The sequence below is a fragment of the Haliotis rubra genome, unplaced genomic scaffold, assembly GCF_003918875.1.
Source record: "Haliotis rubra isolate DU_JTF1 unplaced genomic scaffold, ASM391887v1 Scf339, whole genome shotgun sequence".
Taxonomy (NCBI): Eukaryota; Metazoa; Mollusca; class Gastropoda; order Lepetellida; family Haliotidae; genus Haliotis; species Haliotis rubra.
In genome coordinates, this window is record NW_025767012.1 from 844,622 (window position 1) to 863,013 (window position 18,392).

The following is an 18,392-nucleotide window of genomic DNA, read 5'->3' on the forward strand; positions in this document are numbered from 1 at the left end:
ACTCCGTAGTTTTTCAAGTACAAGTTAGTCAATAAATAGTTACGCGCTGGAAAAGATACCTTGGCGAGTCAGCACACATTCATAAACAGGCCCACGAGTTATTTTGTTGGTCCGTTTTAACTATCACTCGGCAGCAATGTCATTCGAGCGCACATTGGAGCATCTGCGAAACCGATTGCAGGCCGTGTGTGATAGGCTGTCAATCAAACCCAGAACGAGGCGGGCCACGGGTTTGGGCCGCGCGTGCGTCGAATGTCACGCCTCTTCAGTCGCAAATGAGGCAGACGATATTTAACTTCAATGGACATCTTTTAAGACGCGTGTAATGCCAATTTGGCGACGAGGGTAAATGAAAACTGCGAACTGATTAATATCGAGGTGAAAACCTTTGAGTGAAGGTCTCAGGTAACTGGTGGTGTTTTTGCCGGTTCGTCTGCGTGTGTAGCAACCAGGTCTGCTGCTAGTTTGTATCGTCTGCCGACCAAATGGACGGGCGAAGTCAGACGACAATTCTCACATCCTTTTCCATTGACAATATCCTTGATCGCAGAGAGAAGGAAAATGAACAAATTTCGAAAGACTCCAACGTGACTGATATTCATGGACTCGATCTGAGAGTGGGTGCTGGGCTGACGGGGTGTGAGGCACGGCTGACGTCGCCAGATAGGGGTAGGGAGGAGGGCGACTTCTCCGACGGCGACTCCAGTGTCCTGACTGACCCATCAAGCCCAGCTACATATTGTGACAGCACCAAGGACCTTGACTTGTCCGTGGTGAGCGACTCAGACGGCGATAACGACGACGATGACATGACAGCCGACGGGAACGTTGACAACACGTTATCAGGTACGTACTTATCTTCAGAGATAATCTCAGCTCTGTGTTCGGAATTTGGATAAACATTGTGAGATGTATTACCAGTTTTGAAATGGGCTTTTTATGTATACATTCCGATCTGTAACTGTCAATATATTTACATTAGAATGCAGATTTCTTGCTGGTGGTATATGAACAGTCATTTTTCAATTTTCAAAGGAGCCTTCTCATTTGCGCGCTTAGATCCATTTTGCCAGTCTTTCAGGGACAACGTTGAAAACCTATATAATTTTATCCAAACGATGTAGTTCTTTAGAACTGGCCTTCTTTTTTTGGACACTGCATGGATGTGTATCCATCAATATTACATACAGATATATAACATCTCCAATGTTATTCACTAAATATTAAAAAGTCTGTTAGGTAGCTAATAGTTAGTTTGTTTGAAATTCTCTTTCGGTGTGTATGAAATATATAGACCATTGTTTTTCAACATGTATAAAACATGGGCGGAAGTTTTGTTAATGGCGGTTGTGGTTGTCAAAGAATGCACACCTCCACATCGAATCTACATGCGATATGAGGTCACATGAATCATCTATCAATATATCAATATTTTAACCTTTAATATGTACCTTGTTAAGATATAACATCTCTTTAACGTTGTGTTTTAATATTCAGTTGCTTCAGTTTTATTCAGTACACTTTCATTTTACTGCCCACGGCCAACATTTACTTGTCATTGATGAGATATTATTGTAACATCGCAGGAATATATTGTAGAAAGATAAACGCTTGAGTGGCATATTGTAATTCTATAGGGCGTGTATTATTTGTTCCTGTAGAATCGGTTTAACTGTACGTTTGATATGGGTGTTCAAAGTTTAGACAGTTGCACTACACATGTTAAATTCATTGACAAGACCCACTGATGGGATTTGTAGTTAGTATGTTTAAGTTGTCATATGGAATGCTTGGCTAACAGCATATAAAAAGAAATCGTTTACAGTACGTATCATTTTCTTGTGTGAATCAGCTTGGAATACACTTTGCCATATTTCATTTAGAATAAAATAAAACAAAGTTAGCACAACACAATGCATGTTTTGGAACCGTTAGCTCACATGGTCGTGGGTTTGTGTTATGTAAAAAAACCTTAACATGTGTTTAAGATAAAAATACGAGTTCTTGAAAATGTATTCAATATGGGTTGGGTTTCTTTTACGAATTATTAAATGTATTTCAAATATAACGCATCGTCTTCTTGATTCGTTTATACTGAGATATATGTTAAAGAAAGCCATCTTTCAGTGATGGAGAACGGTGCATTGTTAGATATTTAAGCTATTTTCGAATGTGAATAGCAGTTTACTAAAGTACTTTCAAATGAAAAACTAAATCATTGGAACTGATCTGTGTACAAACGTTAATCGTAGTTCTACTAATATATATATATATATCTTAGTAGAGTCCACACAGTGATCCTCGTCACTTCTTAAAGAATTAGAAATAACCACATGTTTTAACCCAACTCTCCGGTAACATGCTGATATTGTTTTCCTACCTGCAACATGAGGTCTGAACAAGAAAGCGCAGGACAAGATGTACTGATAAATCAGTTTTTGGTCATTCGGATTGTCATGGGCAGTGATATCCACACCGTTTTGTGCTTTTATAATGTGCAGTATTGTCTAACAATACCCTCTGTTCGATGCGTTTAGCAATTAATACTGCCCATGAATACGTCCTCTGTTAATTTGAGACAAATACCGAGATACATTTCAAGTTGGTTCTAAATCGCCTACAGGGAGTTGCAAAGTGGTAGGGCACTCTTATACATTTCGTGGACGTATTTCATATATTTTTCTCGTAACAGATAACAGAAACGAAATTAGTATGGCTCTTGAAACTTCTCACATGCCTGTTAGACCAGGGAAGTGTGCTAGGGATGAGTTTGTACAGTATGTATACAGTTACGGTATCGCAACGCTAAGTCCCATTTCAGAGATCTTCTATTACAGTGTTGAGTATACTCTGGTACGTTTATGTTCATTCTTGTCTTGTCGAGATATTAAAATAATCACATACGTAATTACTTGCTGACACAATGAACGTTGTACAGAATATATTATTACATGTCCAGATTGGACATTTCTATATGTCAATAAATCCATTTTTATCACTTAATTAACACCTGTGTTTTGGAACTGGCACATTGAAATCGACAAGGAAAATTGACCTGGGATTATGTGCCACTCTACTAAATCCCCGTGTGATTGTAGATCAAACAGTTATCTCGTCCTCTGTCGATTTTAATGTCTTCCTACTACCGCGTTATTGACTAGTGAGGCGTGATCGATGCACAGACAGCAAACTGGCAGCGTAGTAATAATGTCAACTGTATTTGTAATATCGGATCATTTGTTGTAAGGTAACACCCGTGTGAGCAGTGTTGGGTGATTTGTAGATTAGAAAGTACTGTACATATTGTCATGCATGCACTTTATTACAGCCTATTCACAAAGTCAGATGAAAGTGTTAGCTTAATATCTGGCCTTTACGACCTTGTTACTGAACCATTGGGGTTTCTCAGTATGAGCGTAGACTAGTATTAAACGTTTTCATCAAATTATTTAAGGAAGGTGGTTGTAAGATGAGTGAGTGAGTGAGTGATAGAGTGGCCTTTCTTCTTATTTTTTAACAATAGTAGTATTCAGGTAGATTGAATTATTCATAAGGTATGTTACGAAAACGACATTTTCTATATTCGATCCAGATCGTCTTTTTAAATAAATTGATTTTAAACGAACGGTATGAACGTACTTCGAATGTCAGTGTCGTATATTTCAGATGTCCTGGTGCTTTTGTCTACATCAAACAGTATTGATCGGAGGCATTTACAAATGAAAGACGGTTATCTGAGTTAAACTCGGAATTAGATTACCAGCTGTTTGTGACATACGCACGCTGAAATCAACAACACGTGTTACAAAATAACGGCGCTTCGAAGATGTCGCTTAAGTGTCACTTGTGATATCGATGCATAAATCTGGCCTGTTCCGTCTGATCAATAAACAAGACTACAACGGGTGTGAACATTGATAAGAGTTCGGATGTTGTACCGTGACAATGTAGATTGTTGTTAACTCAGTTGTGATAAAATATTTAAAATAAAATATCAAAAACGTAGTGATTATCTGCTGATATATTGCGTAATTCTACAACTGATATATCAACCGAGGGAAATATCGACACCAACTATGATGTTTCAACGACAATCAGAATCGTTAGCAAAATAATCACGGCAAAGTAACAACACAACTGAAGGTGAAAAGTCACAAGGTTGTTGTCATTGACATATGAACTCATAAGCCACGGACAGCTGTTACGGACTGAAATAACTATTTTATAAGTACATTGCGCTACTATGTATACAGTTTCGTATGAATAATATATTACCTAATAAAGACAATATTTTCCACAATACCTTTCCGCGCTTCATGAATTTCCAAACAAACACAGAGAATTGCAGTATTTTATCTCATGAGATTAACTTCAAACTGCATTACGATTGTCCAAACCTCAGCCTGTCCTTTCACGCCCTTTGGCCACTTCCTGTCTCCAGCCTCCGTTCGACTGACCATGTGTGATGGAAGGGGGCACATCTTGACCACATGGCGGTGTCCATGCTGCCACAATGACACTGTTGAACGCGGCATCGCTGGACATGTCCCCGGTACCGGCATCAGACCCTATCAACACAGCACGACTCCGTCGTTGGGAAACAGTGGAGTAGAGCTTGGTCTTGGACCGAGCGTTCCCTGGTAACAGGCATCGAAAAAACAATTGTTTTTCGTCTATTTTATGAGAGTTTTTCTTATTTACCCAAGATAAAAGACATGATTGTGCAACTGTTTTCATCTTGCATGAATCAGTTTTTTGTCATCGGATGTTAAACAACCGCTTGTCACAGAGTTTCAGAAGACTTAAAAACTAGTGTTTCCTTTCCAACCAACCGTCGGGTATAAGTGTTTGTCTGTCATAGAAAACCCTTTGAATACATACAAGTGTTACTTCCACATCTGAGCGTAAGAAGGAAATAATCTGAAACATTTGTCCCCAACCAAAACACAAAAAATATACTTGAGCAGTGTCTAAAAAAATCTGAAACGTCTTTATTAACACTAAAAGCTGAAAATAGAGATACATTGTAACATTGCCTCCCTCGTTAAAATAGACCAAGGGATAGATACAGCTAAATTACAGACAGTCAATAAGTAAGTCAAATGACCCGCTAAGCAGCTATGGACACGATTCCTACCCATAAAATAATCATAAGAATCTCAAACAATCAAAGCGGTTTTCCAAGCGAGACGGCTAATGTTCTGTGAGGCACCGACGTTCTTTCGTGGAATTTCACACCCCGTGTAAACGATGCACTCAGTATCTGAGCTGAGCGATAATCTCCACAACTGTACCCACCCCGTATTTACCGGCGTCATCTTTCGGATTTATAGAACATTTAGATTTTTACATGCTTCTTGCGTAAACAAATTCAAGTCAAATGTCAGGAGCGAATGTGACTGCAAGTAATCGCCTTTAATTACACTCGTGTTAACAGCTCTTAGCGGGAGCTGTGTGCACGTACATATAGTGTTTGTGCAAGACTTGAGCAGGAGGCGGAACGAGGCCTCTTTGACTGATCTGAGGAACATTACGAATGTTTATAGATTTCCTCAAAACAATAAATACCGACTGCTTTCCCCTCGCATCTGGTTTAGTGGATGCGCGTTCGCTTCACACACACATTATCAACTTCTCACGGAGTTTCTTCTTGGAGTTTTTACCTGAACGTTTTCAGATTTCTTAGTTTTTGGCCTCGAGAATAGCTGGCATAAGTCCTTCTGAGCACAAAGTACAACCAAAACGAAATGTTTTTAAGTTGACACAATATTTCCGTTTTGTCTTCAAGTGAGAGTTCAAATCGTACGTCTTTTAACGGTTTAGCCTCGTTGTTTGGTATTTGTTTACGTGATATATAGAAGCGTCCCGCGTGTCTTGACGATCACGGTGCACACTCGGTCATCTGTGTTGTTTAGAATATTGTAGCTGTAGGCCTTACAGAGGTGGAAAACTGGTTGTTTTCCTAAAGTATTGTGTACCCATGAGGAGAATGTTGGCAGGTATTATTTCAATATGGGAATCCAGAGGACAACATGAGAGCAACTGCAAAGGTTCTGAAAAGGTTGTTTAGGCTTAAAGGAAACAGTCAATACAGCGTCTAACGATGTTTTGCATGGAGCCGCTATATCTTCATCTGCATAATTACATGCGTGAATACATGAACTGAACCGCGGATCAAGAGATGTGATCCTCACGGTAAACTGAACTATTCAAAGAGTAGAGAAGCCTCTTTAGATTTCTTTAGATTTTAGTTTCATTCTGTTTATAACAGTGACGTCACACGTGCATAAATTACACACATAACCAAACAGGTGCGTCACATATTCAAATATGTAGGTATGTTTGAACATACTGATGTCATCGTTTGAATATTCAGTACGGAGAGACAGACGGACAGATTTGCATCTTCTTATGCTCAAAGTGCGTCACCCTGGTTTTGTATGATAACGGAAATATGTTGACCCAAACGTACTTACTGCAATATCATCCCTGAAACAGGCAGACAGTAGATATTCGTTGGATTTCAACAATGTGTGATACGTGTATTACAGAGTCAAACAGCTGTTTCGTAAGGAACACTGTGCAGCGTGTGATTTTCAGCGTAACGTGCAGCTTTGTTTTAGCACTTAAAATCACTGTTCTCTCAATTCGTATGCCTATTACTGAAATGCAGTTACGCTTGAGCGCATGTGCAAAATTAATTGTCCCTGCTTACAAAATAACGCCACTACAAACAGTTGATCAGAATCGATACAGCGGCGATCATAAAATTGAGCAGATAGCTTCGCCCAGCTTGACGGCGGCAGTGAGTGACAGATGGATGACATGAAATGTACATGGTGTCACAGTCGGTTCCCCAGCACTACTCTCAAACAGCCGGCTCATCTACAGCCTACTATATGTTAACCGCTGAGTTCATTTATTTATACGCCGAACTGGCCTTATTCAAACCGAAAACCGAAAACATACCGACAAATTGCTAACATTGTAAATAAAAAAGCAATCTATACGAAATGAGGTTGTTCATTTGTACTAAACTTGACAGAAGTCATATTTGGCAAATATATTTTCAATCAATACATACGAATTAAAATATAAATGTTTCCAGTGACCAACCAATTACTGACCAAAACATAAAGCAATGTAAAGAAAATATTAACATATGTTCACATTACACCAGTGGGTGCAGACAGACAGTGTATTCATGGTTAGAGAGCACAATATATGCATAGCGATGTGTGGTTTACAGTCTGAGACTACAGAATGTAAAATATTATTTTAATATTGAAATGCCTCTAAATGAAAAATGGCTAAGCCTAGTTCTTGTTGACATAACACATACACGTGTCTGTCTTGATGGACATCGATGATAGCATATACGTATATACAATGTACTTAACATCTCTCTAACTGACATAGTAAGGGCACACTAATACAAAATAATGTTCCTCTTCGAGCTCCATCAAGTTACATTTATGGCATATTAGGTATTCTGTATCACACGTTTTACTCACGCGTGTCACCTGTAGTTTAAACAATGACATAAATATCGGAATTTGGCGAAATTTTACATGGGATTTTACTCAAAATGTGATTTATATGATCCATGCTGTCTACGAAACACGGAAGTATTTAATTTTATGCGCAAAGTTTGGATTTGGATGTCAATGCATCTGCTACGAAAACTGTTTATGAAAGTAACTCATTAACACATTTTGTGAATGTATATATTATAATATGGAAATTCAGTTTCAAGTAATAGCTTTTTAACTACAATGAGACGACATTTTTCAACGCAAATTTAGTTCAACTGTTACAGAATAACAAATATAATTTACCTTCCCGGTTTGATATTTATGGGGTGCGACATTTTGGACGATGCATGTAAACAGTTGAAAGACATTTTGAACATTTTTTTACTATGTTACAGTATTTGTGATAAATTGCTAGATAGGAAAGAAATTAAAAGTATCTTCTGTAGAAAAGTAAATCCCAAACTTCATATTAGCCGTTATTTTATATTGCCCGCCATGTTATAGATTCAGCTTATAGTTAACTGCGTAAACCGTTATACTGTTAACTATAGGATTTAAAATTGCATGTGTTCTTTCATAAAACAATTATGCCAATGTACATAATGTCTAATTCTGGTGTAGGCTGATGAGAATATAATGTATACGAAGTTTCTTTTGTCCTTAACTGACAAGTTAACTCAACGTAAATTGAGCTACTTTTCACACATGGCTCTCAAACAGAATCATATATGTTAACTCTAAAGGACTGTTCATAACAAAATAATATGAATATGTTACAAACTGTAAATATTATGTTGAATTAAATATACATTCTGAAGTGTATGCACCTTTTTTCAGAGAAACTGAAAGTGCACAGCCATTAGTTAATATTGATTCGTCATAAAAGGTTAAATTTGGATCCAGTCACTTGAAGTGAAATAAATACACATATGATACTTGTTATAGATACAGCAGAGAACGGTTACTTGCAGGATGAAACGCTTAACAATTTTATCTGGATCAATTTATACGATAAAAACAAATATATAATCTTACAGTATGTGTGATGAGGAATGAAACCTACAACGAACTAAATAATCTTCTTTTGGTGTCTCCCTTCATGATGACTAACGAAGTAAGCTGTTCTACACATTGAGGAGTACCAGAAAAGCAAGACGATGTGTGAGAAACAATACCATATAGCTTATTATTAGTATTTCTATAATTCATATCGACATTCTTGGCACTATAATTAAGTTATGACGACTCAGTCATTCAACAACGATAACTACAAAATGGGCGGGTTGAATTTTGTCACTGGAAAATGAGAAAAGCTTATTCTGTTTTCAAGGTAGAACTTCTAGAATTAATCATGTTTTTAAGAGTGTTTGAACGGCATTTACAGATTTAAGCGAGAAATTATGGATGTCAACTTCGTTATTTCATGTGACACGACGTTTCAGAGTATATTCTTACTCCTTCATCACCTGATGAAGGACGTTCCAAGTGATGAAGGACGTTTCAAGTGATGAAGGACGTTCCAAGTGATGAAGGAGTACGAATATGAAAATCATGAAGTTAACATCCATAAATTATCGCTTTTTTCGTGTGTGTTTTCAGTTTTCAAATGTAAACTTTGGCGCAGTTAGTAAAATATAAATTTATTCTGAGAAATGCTGGAAATACCAACGGTTTTCACCAACACATTGTCATTCAATTTCATGTTTCAATTCTCGCAATAAATTTGGAATGCATTGCCTTCTGAGAATAGAGTCATGAATCCTTCGTAATGTTTGTGGCTAGTCTCCCTATAACAAACCCTGCATCCCGCCTCAATATTTACAAGGAATTAGTATAATAATATAGTACTCGATTGTTGAATTCCACGTACATATTAAATAACGATCTGTTCTGTGTCGATGCTTGTCACTAATGTCCCTGTTGTATAAACGCTCAGGAAATTCATTTCTTTTTTATATTCACTAGTTTGTATGCAAAGAACGCTTCGTCTCTGGGTACATTACCTGTACTGTACAAAATTTGACACCAGTGCTCTCAGTGATACAAACTTCATGTGACAAAGCTCATCTCACCAGCAATGTAGCTACTGTCACAACGGTGCAATCGTACATACACAAGTGGCTTTGTATACATTTTCCTTTTCATTTCTAACCCGCTTTTTCCCCTGTCTGTTGATATTTTGTTTTGAAAACATATTTGTAGTAAATACATTCGGGCTATTAAGTCGTGAAAACGTTTGCCATACACATGCACTTCGTTGTTGAGTTAATCATGTTACACCAAGCAGTGGGACCAATAGGCCACACACTCAGCCTTGTGTCACACTGTGACCAACAGATCCATAGTTCACACTGGCCCTACAATAGCATGAGCAGCCTAGTTTCAGTTTGCCGTTGTATCTCCCGGAGATCTGTCTGATTCAAGCGTTCCACACTCAGTTCCACTTCCATAAGCATGTGTTTATTTGGATGACAAAATAGCACTACTGGTACTCATGTTGATACTCCAGCATTATCATGTTTAGGTTATAACTATATCCGTTTAGGTTTGTACTTGTGTGTATTAATCATATTAGTAATATAGATGTGATCACAATAGCTGTTGTAATTGTTGCCTCATCCATAAGCATTTCTCAATGTAGGGCCGCCCTACAAGGGCCCGGGGTACTCCTGTCCTCTTATACACAAACAAATAACATATTAGTCACACCCGGTTATACTTGGTGAATTGTTAAGAACATTCTGGAAATAGATATTGATAAATTAAATGAGCTCACACGTAATTGTTGTTACTCGTCTCTCAGAAAGCTACTTCATCATTCCGTTCAACAAACATTGGGCGTAAAACAATGTACAGCTGTAAAATATGTTCTCCTGTTTGTCGTTTCAAAAATATTATTCAAGCATCGGCGAATGCTTCGAGAGTTTGAGACTAACATGTTTAGAGACCAACTGTTTTGCCTCCTCCAGTAGGCCTATAGTATACTGTCATAAGTACAAAGAGCGTGGCTGTGTGGGTGCGGCCTGTTTGTGGATTATCCTGCAATTACAAATAGTCCGAGGTGAAAGCCTAGTGTACCTCGCCACATCTGTGCTGTTCAATTTCCTATCTGACATAGATCACATGGCGAAAAACACGGTGTTAGTTGCAAGTACGACAGATGTCACACCTTCAAGTTCATCTCCACAGTTATCAGGTTTAATTTATCAACATTTGTATTATCTGACTAAGTCTCTTTGTTTTGTGTGGGATTGTATACACTCTATACACGTGCATTGGCTGTAGCATGACTACATACAACAGAGGCCGGAGCTGTTCCAACATTGTCACTGTTGTGAAATTCAGATTTTATTACAATTACTTAGTTGTGATTGCTGCTTAGTAATCGGATTCAGAAGTAAACTTTTGGAGGTTTAAATATTTTGAATTTAAATTTATGCGAGAACTGTAGTCGGAGCACACATTTGTATTTTCTTCAATAAAAAGATCAGGTTTATTGTTGGGTATTCACATCGACTTGACGCACGACTGCGGGTTGCTTACAACCAAGTTGATTACAACATCGAGCAAGTCTGAAATATGGTGATTTATTGTGCGATTGCATCAATAGTTGTGACTAAACACGCGTATTATCGCAACAACAATGTAGTAATCACGCATCTCCGCTTATGTGTCTGTAATAATACAGGCTTTACATTCGATTACGTGGATTGGAAGAATGAGAGGGACAGGTTTAAAGCAAGCACTCATTTAAGTAAACCTGTGCACGTCTTTACAATGTTTTTGCCTGTAAATCGTTTCGTGTATATTGTTGTTTGGAGCATTCAGAAAAACTAATGTATAATTTCTTACAAGTTGATAATCCTTATTGTCTTTCACTCGAAAAAATGAAAACATACCATTACTCGGACAACCCCACCATAAGATCTCCACGATAGTTCGTGTAAACTATATGCACATGTACAGACATGTGAACGAAATTAACCAGATATTATTTGAAAGAGTTTTTATTGTTACGTACATTTTGATTAATTCCTTCATTAATAGTCTGTAAATATCTCTTCTCACCGCTGGAGCCCATTTGGACTTAGTAATTTTTCAATCTGGATTGATAAAACTGACGTGTTTGCGTTTCACTTTGATATAACAATGTCTATTATCGCAATGATCGCTTGAAGTGGTTTTCTGAAGCACTTATAACGTTAGATAGTAGCTGTCACTTCTCAAGTGTCACCCACTTACTGTGTTTAGCGACTTTCAGCTTGATCTCGCATGATCTCACGTGAGTTCGCGCTGTCAACGTGATAACTATCCGTCAGTCAAAACCGACATTTTCTGCTTTGGTGCGGTCGTTAAAAAAGTTGGAATTCGGGCGCCTTGATGTAAAACGTGCACTCATTTACAGATTCAAAACATGTAGCGTCAGTTTAGATATAGCTGCCTGGAACAGATATACCTAGAAGAAGTTAAAATTAAGACAACCCTTTACGGGCCCAGGGATATGTTTTTTGCATAATTTAAATCAATGAATTGTAACAAGCGTTCAAGAAATGAATCAGAGTACAAGGGCTATCCAGAAACTGCTAGTCGAAGCGACAGATGAATATCGCAGTCAAGAGACTCTAATCTTCAGAACAAAACAGAGCATAACAGATGTTTATTACGCTCAAGCCGAAACCTCGTACAAGAGAGATATATATATATATATATATATATATATATATATATATACATACATACATGTAGATTGAGTTTTGGCGGATATACATGTATAGGTCAAGAATATTGAAAAGCGGCATTGTTTCTAAGAATGTAATCGTGATATAATACATTTGTATCATACTTTATTTTGATTGTAGATAAAGGACTGGGTGACGGGAAGGAAAAGTCAGATCACAATAAGCCGAGAAAGAAAAGGTCACGGGCCTCGTTTTCACATGGACAAGTTTACGAACTCGAAAGACGGTTCCGTCACCAGAGATACCTGTCCGGCCCGGAAAGAGCTGATCTTGCACAGGCACTGAAACTGACTGAGACTCAAGTGAAAATATGGTTCCAAAATAGGAGATACAAAACAAAGAGGCGACAACTTCAGCAGGAACAAGCATTTGCTGCCAATGCTAAAAAGGCAGCAGTGACTCTATTAGTTAAAGATGGGAAACGGTTATATAACCCGGAAGACTTTGTGAGACCAATTCTTTTTCCTTCCATACCGATTCCAGGTTTGAACTGTTACTACTGTATTCACTGACAAAGTTAGGTGTACGTTACACTTGCATTTCAAGATGACACAACAGCCGAACACCTCACACTCCATCACCTCGATTTGGATCAGTCACGTGCTGATACATCACTTCCGGTTTTACGGGACATAAAACTGTGCTGAAACATACCTTGAACTTGATACAGCATCTGTCACAGCACAGACTGTTGAGGTTGGAGGAGTTCATTGATGTATCATGTATCTACTTGTAACATGTTCGTAGTCTATGAATGTTGAGTTTGCCGGTACTTATTGTTCAGATTTCTATAGTGAAAGACTACAAAGCCGGCTTCACACTTTTGATAATTTATGAATGTCTTACTAAAGCTCATCCTTATTTCATGCGTGATTAGCCAGTACATACAGAACCCAATAAAACACACCAAACCATGAAGTATTACATACATTATATTTAATAAAATCCTTACATGTGTATTACATGAAAATATACTCAGATGATATTTATCAACTTGAAGGTATGATGCCTAATAAAAAGTATTGTCCTTTTGAACAAAATGATGACTTACTTTGGTGGGTTATTGTATTTTAGGCATATAGTTTCTGATCTACTCTTAGTGTTGCAAATGGATTTGTAGATAGTTATTTTTGTACATAATATGTTCATTTCCGGAGATATATATATATATGTTTTGCCCCGATTCGTCACTCTAGTCATCGTAATCCTCTATACGTGGGTTAGCAATTTGTATATGTATTACAGCATTTGTTACAAGTGTCCATTGTTTATCACGCAGTAAGATATCATAAGTGCTACAGTAACTGAATTTGTCAGGGGTATAGAAAATGACATTAAACAGGATTGAAATGCCAGTGACAAAACAATTTTTTTATTAACTCATCTTCAGTCAAAGCGTTGTCATATATTTCATGAAGCAGTCAGACAGGAAATCACCTCTTCTGAGGCATGTGCGCCTAACCTTATTCACCATATTGTGTTTACACAGAATTTTGAGTATAGAATATTCTTCAATTTCGAAACTCATAATGATTTATTTCACAAAAAAAGAGAGAAAATGTTAACTGTTTCCATGCAGAAAATTAATCTTTTATCAGCGCTTGTCGTTTTTGTGCAGTCATTTCAACATACATGTGAGATCTGATCACGTCATAATGTCATAACCATGTCTCTTCAGTGTTGTGTTTGTCACATCCCAGATAAACACTGTTGGCGTCATTTGTTATTGTGCCTTATCCTCTTGTTTCTGTATATGAAGAGAAATTATCAGAAATAAATGGACTGGGAACTTCATCGTTTTCAATGCAAATTGTTAATTGCGCGATAGAAATTGTCCACCGAGGTGATTCAACACCGGAAATACAGTCTGTCGATTACCTCTGATTCTCATATTGGATTGTTCACTGTTAAAATAAATCTCATGACTAAGGAAATAAATTAGCTTTGATAACTGGTCCAGTGGATCCTTTTTAGTTATATAATGTAAATTTTTAGTGCCAACATAACAAGAACGGCATCATCAATCGTGAACCCTTCATGAAATTACCATTATTCTCACGAGTGTAACATAAAGACGCGACCTACCTTGTATCAGATGTTTCCCATCTCTCAAACAACACGGGCTGTAGCAGCATGCTGGGGTATTGATGTCTAAAGTAGCTTCTAATTGCTCAGTGCAAAGATTTTGAGAATACCCCTCCAGGCGAGGGTAAATAATACAGAATAAATCTCGGTGCCTCGCCAGCCTAACATAAACAGTTGGGTACTGCAGGGGGAGACACTCACTCCGCTTTCTTTTCATCATTATGTCGCCCTGGGCTGAGAAAACTGCAGATCGAGGAAATCAAATTTCGGCAGCGTCATAGACCACCGGCTAAAATGTTTCCGTTTGCGGAGAGATGTTGGTATCATTACATGTTGCAGGTGTACGGACTGTGTATATTTGAATGTATACTGACAGTTTAGGAGCTCCGTACTTACTTAATGTCATAGGTACGCCGTCATGTTTTATCTCACATTGTGAATCTTATCAATTCCACATCAACCATTTTACAGTTATAAGGCTTGTAACAGACATTTAAGTTCGTTATATTTAAACACCAGTGGTTGCTGGAAACTGAAACTGAAAAAAAAGTGTTGATGTAATGACAAGAACATGAAAATATTAGGAAACACTAGTTAGGCACTGCGGAACTCCTGCAGCACGATTCACTCTCTCTATTTGATATTATTATTGGCTTCTTCTAAACACGGTCAATTCAAAATATATAGGCTTTGTTTTTGATTAAAATGGTTTATCTTCAGTGGCACGAATGCATTCTGAAGTATTCGACCTATTTCGACTTGAACATAAGCTTTGAATCAACTTGACCTGGCCAAATATGTCTGATAATTTGAATAAATAAATTCAACTTCTTGAATCATGTTCGTGAACGAAAGCGAAGACGTTTAATACGTGTCAGTAATATTAGCATTCGGTTTGAGTTTCATCGATTCAAAACCAAATATTGATGTGACAGCTAGGATTACAATCTCTTATCTTGCACTTGACAACACAAGTGAATGTTGGCAAATGTGAGTGGAATGTGGACAAGTCGATGACAAGTTCCCTGCATTGTCCGAGATTGTCCCCACATCCTGCACAATAAACTCTCAGTTTGCCCATAAACTTCCACTTTACCATGTTTACATACAATACACACTATACACGCTCACTGGGGGTCTACAGGGGCACTTCGTACCCCCTGTCTTTTCAAAACCGTCAGAACCGGCTGTTGGAACAAGATGTTCATTATCTACCTATATTAAATTAACGTTGCTTCACATTATCAATATGTGTCTCATGTCTGTCTGTCCACAGAAACAAAAAAAATAATATTTAATAAATTCTGATAGCAAAATGATTGTTCTTGACACAGGCGAAACAACACAAAATGGTTTCAAGTAAGTATGTCGGTAGTTCTAAATATGTTGTTTCCTCTACGAAAATAATGACACAAATGTACATGTGTGAGAATTACTGCTGCATTCAGCATTATATTCATACTGACAACCGAAATCGGACCTGTGGCTGACGAGCGAATGCTTTTACCACTAGCTAGGTAACCACACTGCACGTACTCTTAGTGAAACGCAGGAAATCAGAGTTAGGTAAATATAACAATCCGGCAAAGTATATAATATCGATGGGATTACACCACCCGCAGTGACAAGGGATGTTATCAAACTGCTTGTGGTGTTCGAAAAACAGATATCGTTCACTTCACTATAGTAGGTCGTAGGAAAAAATTGAAATATTTGGTTCATGTCAAATTCCTCAGCAAGTACAACTCAAATATTAACATTCCGTCATGGAACACATATGTTAAGGTACATTGGAGCTAAAAGATCCATGAAATACTATTGCACATCACTTTTCTTTCCACCCTCGCCTGTGGGGCCTCAAACATGGTCTCGGATTGGGATTTGACAGCTGACGCGTTCTGATCATTGTTCGGTAATTCTGAAAGTCTGGTGCTGGTTTCAGCTACTTGTTGGCATTCCCATGTCAAAACGGGATCCTAATTCAATACCGAGACACTCTCTTAGCAGGAGAACTGGAGTGCGATAAGGAGGGGTTGAGGGCCGCGGAGAGGCGCATGTGGCCACCGCCAGGGAGTATACCTGGGAACGTCCGACAGGAGAGTCCGGGCCCCTTGGTCGGGAAACAGAGGGAGATGGTGGTGAGGACAGAACACCTCTACAGGAACTGTTGGTTTCTGTTAGTGTGGATATATAGAAGCTTAACAAGCAAGCGTAAGCCGGCTATGCCAGCGCCTCCAGATACAGTGAGGGATGGGAGATGTTCTTCCGCCTTTGCCAGGTATTGACTTCTCAGCACCATCAGCCAAAACCTCGATGACAAGCATAACTTCATCCTGTTGGCCTCGGGGATGAGAAATACCGGCCGAAAGATTCTGAGTATCTGTTCGGGTAGCCGAATTCTATGTAGAACACTGGTATCAGGCTATATTCCACGCAATATCTGTACCACTTCTATCTTTACAGCTTTTGGGGTACATCTGTGATGTCATCTTTTTATGTAGCATTTATTCAGAGTATTTTAACATTTTCCTTCCATTGTTGGTACGGGTCTCTCTCACTTCATCTCAACTCTAAAATAGACAAAATTGTTAAAACTGCAAGTAAAATAGCTGGAGTCAGATTTGAATGTTTATCATCAGTATATGAGCGGCAAATCGTGAATCAAGCTGTCAAAATCATATCTGACCGTACTCACTACTTAAATTCGGAATACAATCTCCTCCCTTCAGGCCGCCGCTACAAAGTTCCAATTGTGAAAACTAAGAGAGCCCGTACATCCTTTATTCCAAGTACCATATCTCTCTTAAACAAATGTGAAGATACCTAAATCAAAGAATTTATGTAAATATGTTTGGTATCTCTCTAATGTGTCAGTAGCTCTGCTGATGTAACACAAATTCCTGAAAAGGCATTAAAGTATTATTCTATTCTATTCTATTCTATATCCTCCATACCAGGGCTGATATATACATCACGCTACATATATACCCCTCATACCAGGATGATATATACATCACGATACATGTATATCCTCTATAACAGGGATGATATATACATCACGCTACATGTATATCTTCCATACCAGGATGATATAGACATCACGATACATGTATATCGTCCATACCAGGGCTGATATAAACATCATGCTACACGTATATCCTCCATACCAGGGCTGATATATACATCATCCTACACGAATATCCTCCATACCAGGACTGATATATACATCACTCTACACGTATATCCTCCATACCAGGACTGATATATATATATCATGCTACACGTATATCCTCCATACCAGGGCTGATATATACATCACTCTACACGTATATCCTCCATGCCAGGACTGATATATACATCACGGTACACGAATATCCTCCATACCAGGACTGATATATACATCACTCTACACGTATATCCTCCATACCAGGACTGATATATACATCACTCTACACGTATATCCTCCATACCAGGACTGATATATACATAACTCTACTCGAATATACTCCATACCAGGACTGATATATACATCACTCTACACGTATATCCTCCATACCAGGACTGATATATACATCATGCTACATGTATATCCTCCATACCAGGGCTGATATATACATCATGCTACACGTATATCCTTCATACCAGGGCTGATGTATACATCACTCTACACGAATATCCTCCATACCAGGGCTGATATATACATCACTCTACACGTATATCCTCCATGCCAGGACTGATATATACATCACGGTACACGAATATCCTCCATACCAGGGCTGATATATACATCATGCTACACGTATATCCTCCATACCAGGATGATATAGACATCACGATACATGTATATCCTCCATACGAGGGCTGATATATACATCACGCTACACGTATATCCTCCAAACGAGGGCTGATATATACATCATGCTACATGTATATCTTCCATACCAGGATGATATAGACATCACGATACATGTATATCCTCCATACCAGGGCTGATACATACATCACGGTACACGAATATCCTCCATACCAGGAC

General features: G+C 38.2%; 1 protein-coding gene across 1 annotated transcript; it reads left to right on the forward strand.

Moving 5' to 3' along the window:
* Positions 1-274: 274 nt before the first annotated feature.
* Positions 275-14,068, forward strand: LOC124284538 (homeobox protein zampogna-like). Its single transcript, XM_046720613.1, has 2 exons — positions 275-846; positions 12,395-14,068. The coding sequence occupies exons 1-2, from the start codon at positions 486-488 to the stop codon at positions 12,784-12,786; spliced, it is 753 nt and encodes a 250-aa protein (XP_046576569.1). The 5' UTR covers positions 275-485; the 3' UTR covers positions 12,787-14,068.
* The last annotated feature ends 4,324 nt before the right edge of the window (positions 14,069-18,392 follow it).

Coding starts and splice junctions, on each gene's coding strand:
- LOC124284538 (XM_046720613.1), top strand. CDS start 486: ATGGACGGGCGAAGTCAGACGACAATTCTCACATCCTTTTCCATTGAC. Junction 847..12,394: donor CGTTGACAACACGTTATCAG/GTACGTACTTAT, acceptor TTTTGATTGTAG/ATAAAGGACTGGGTGACGGG.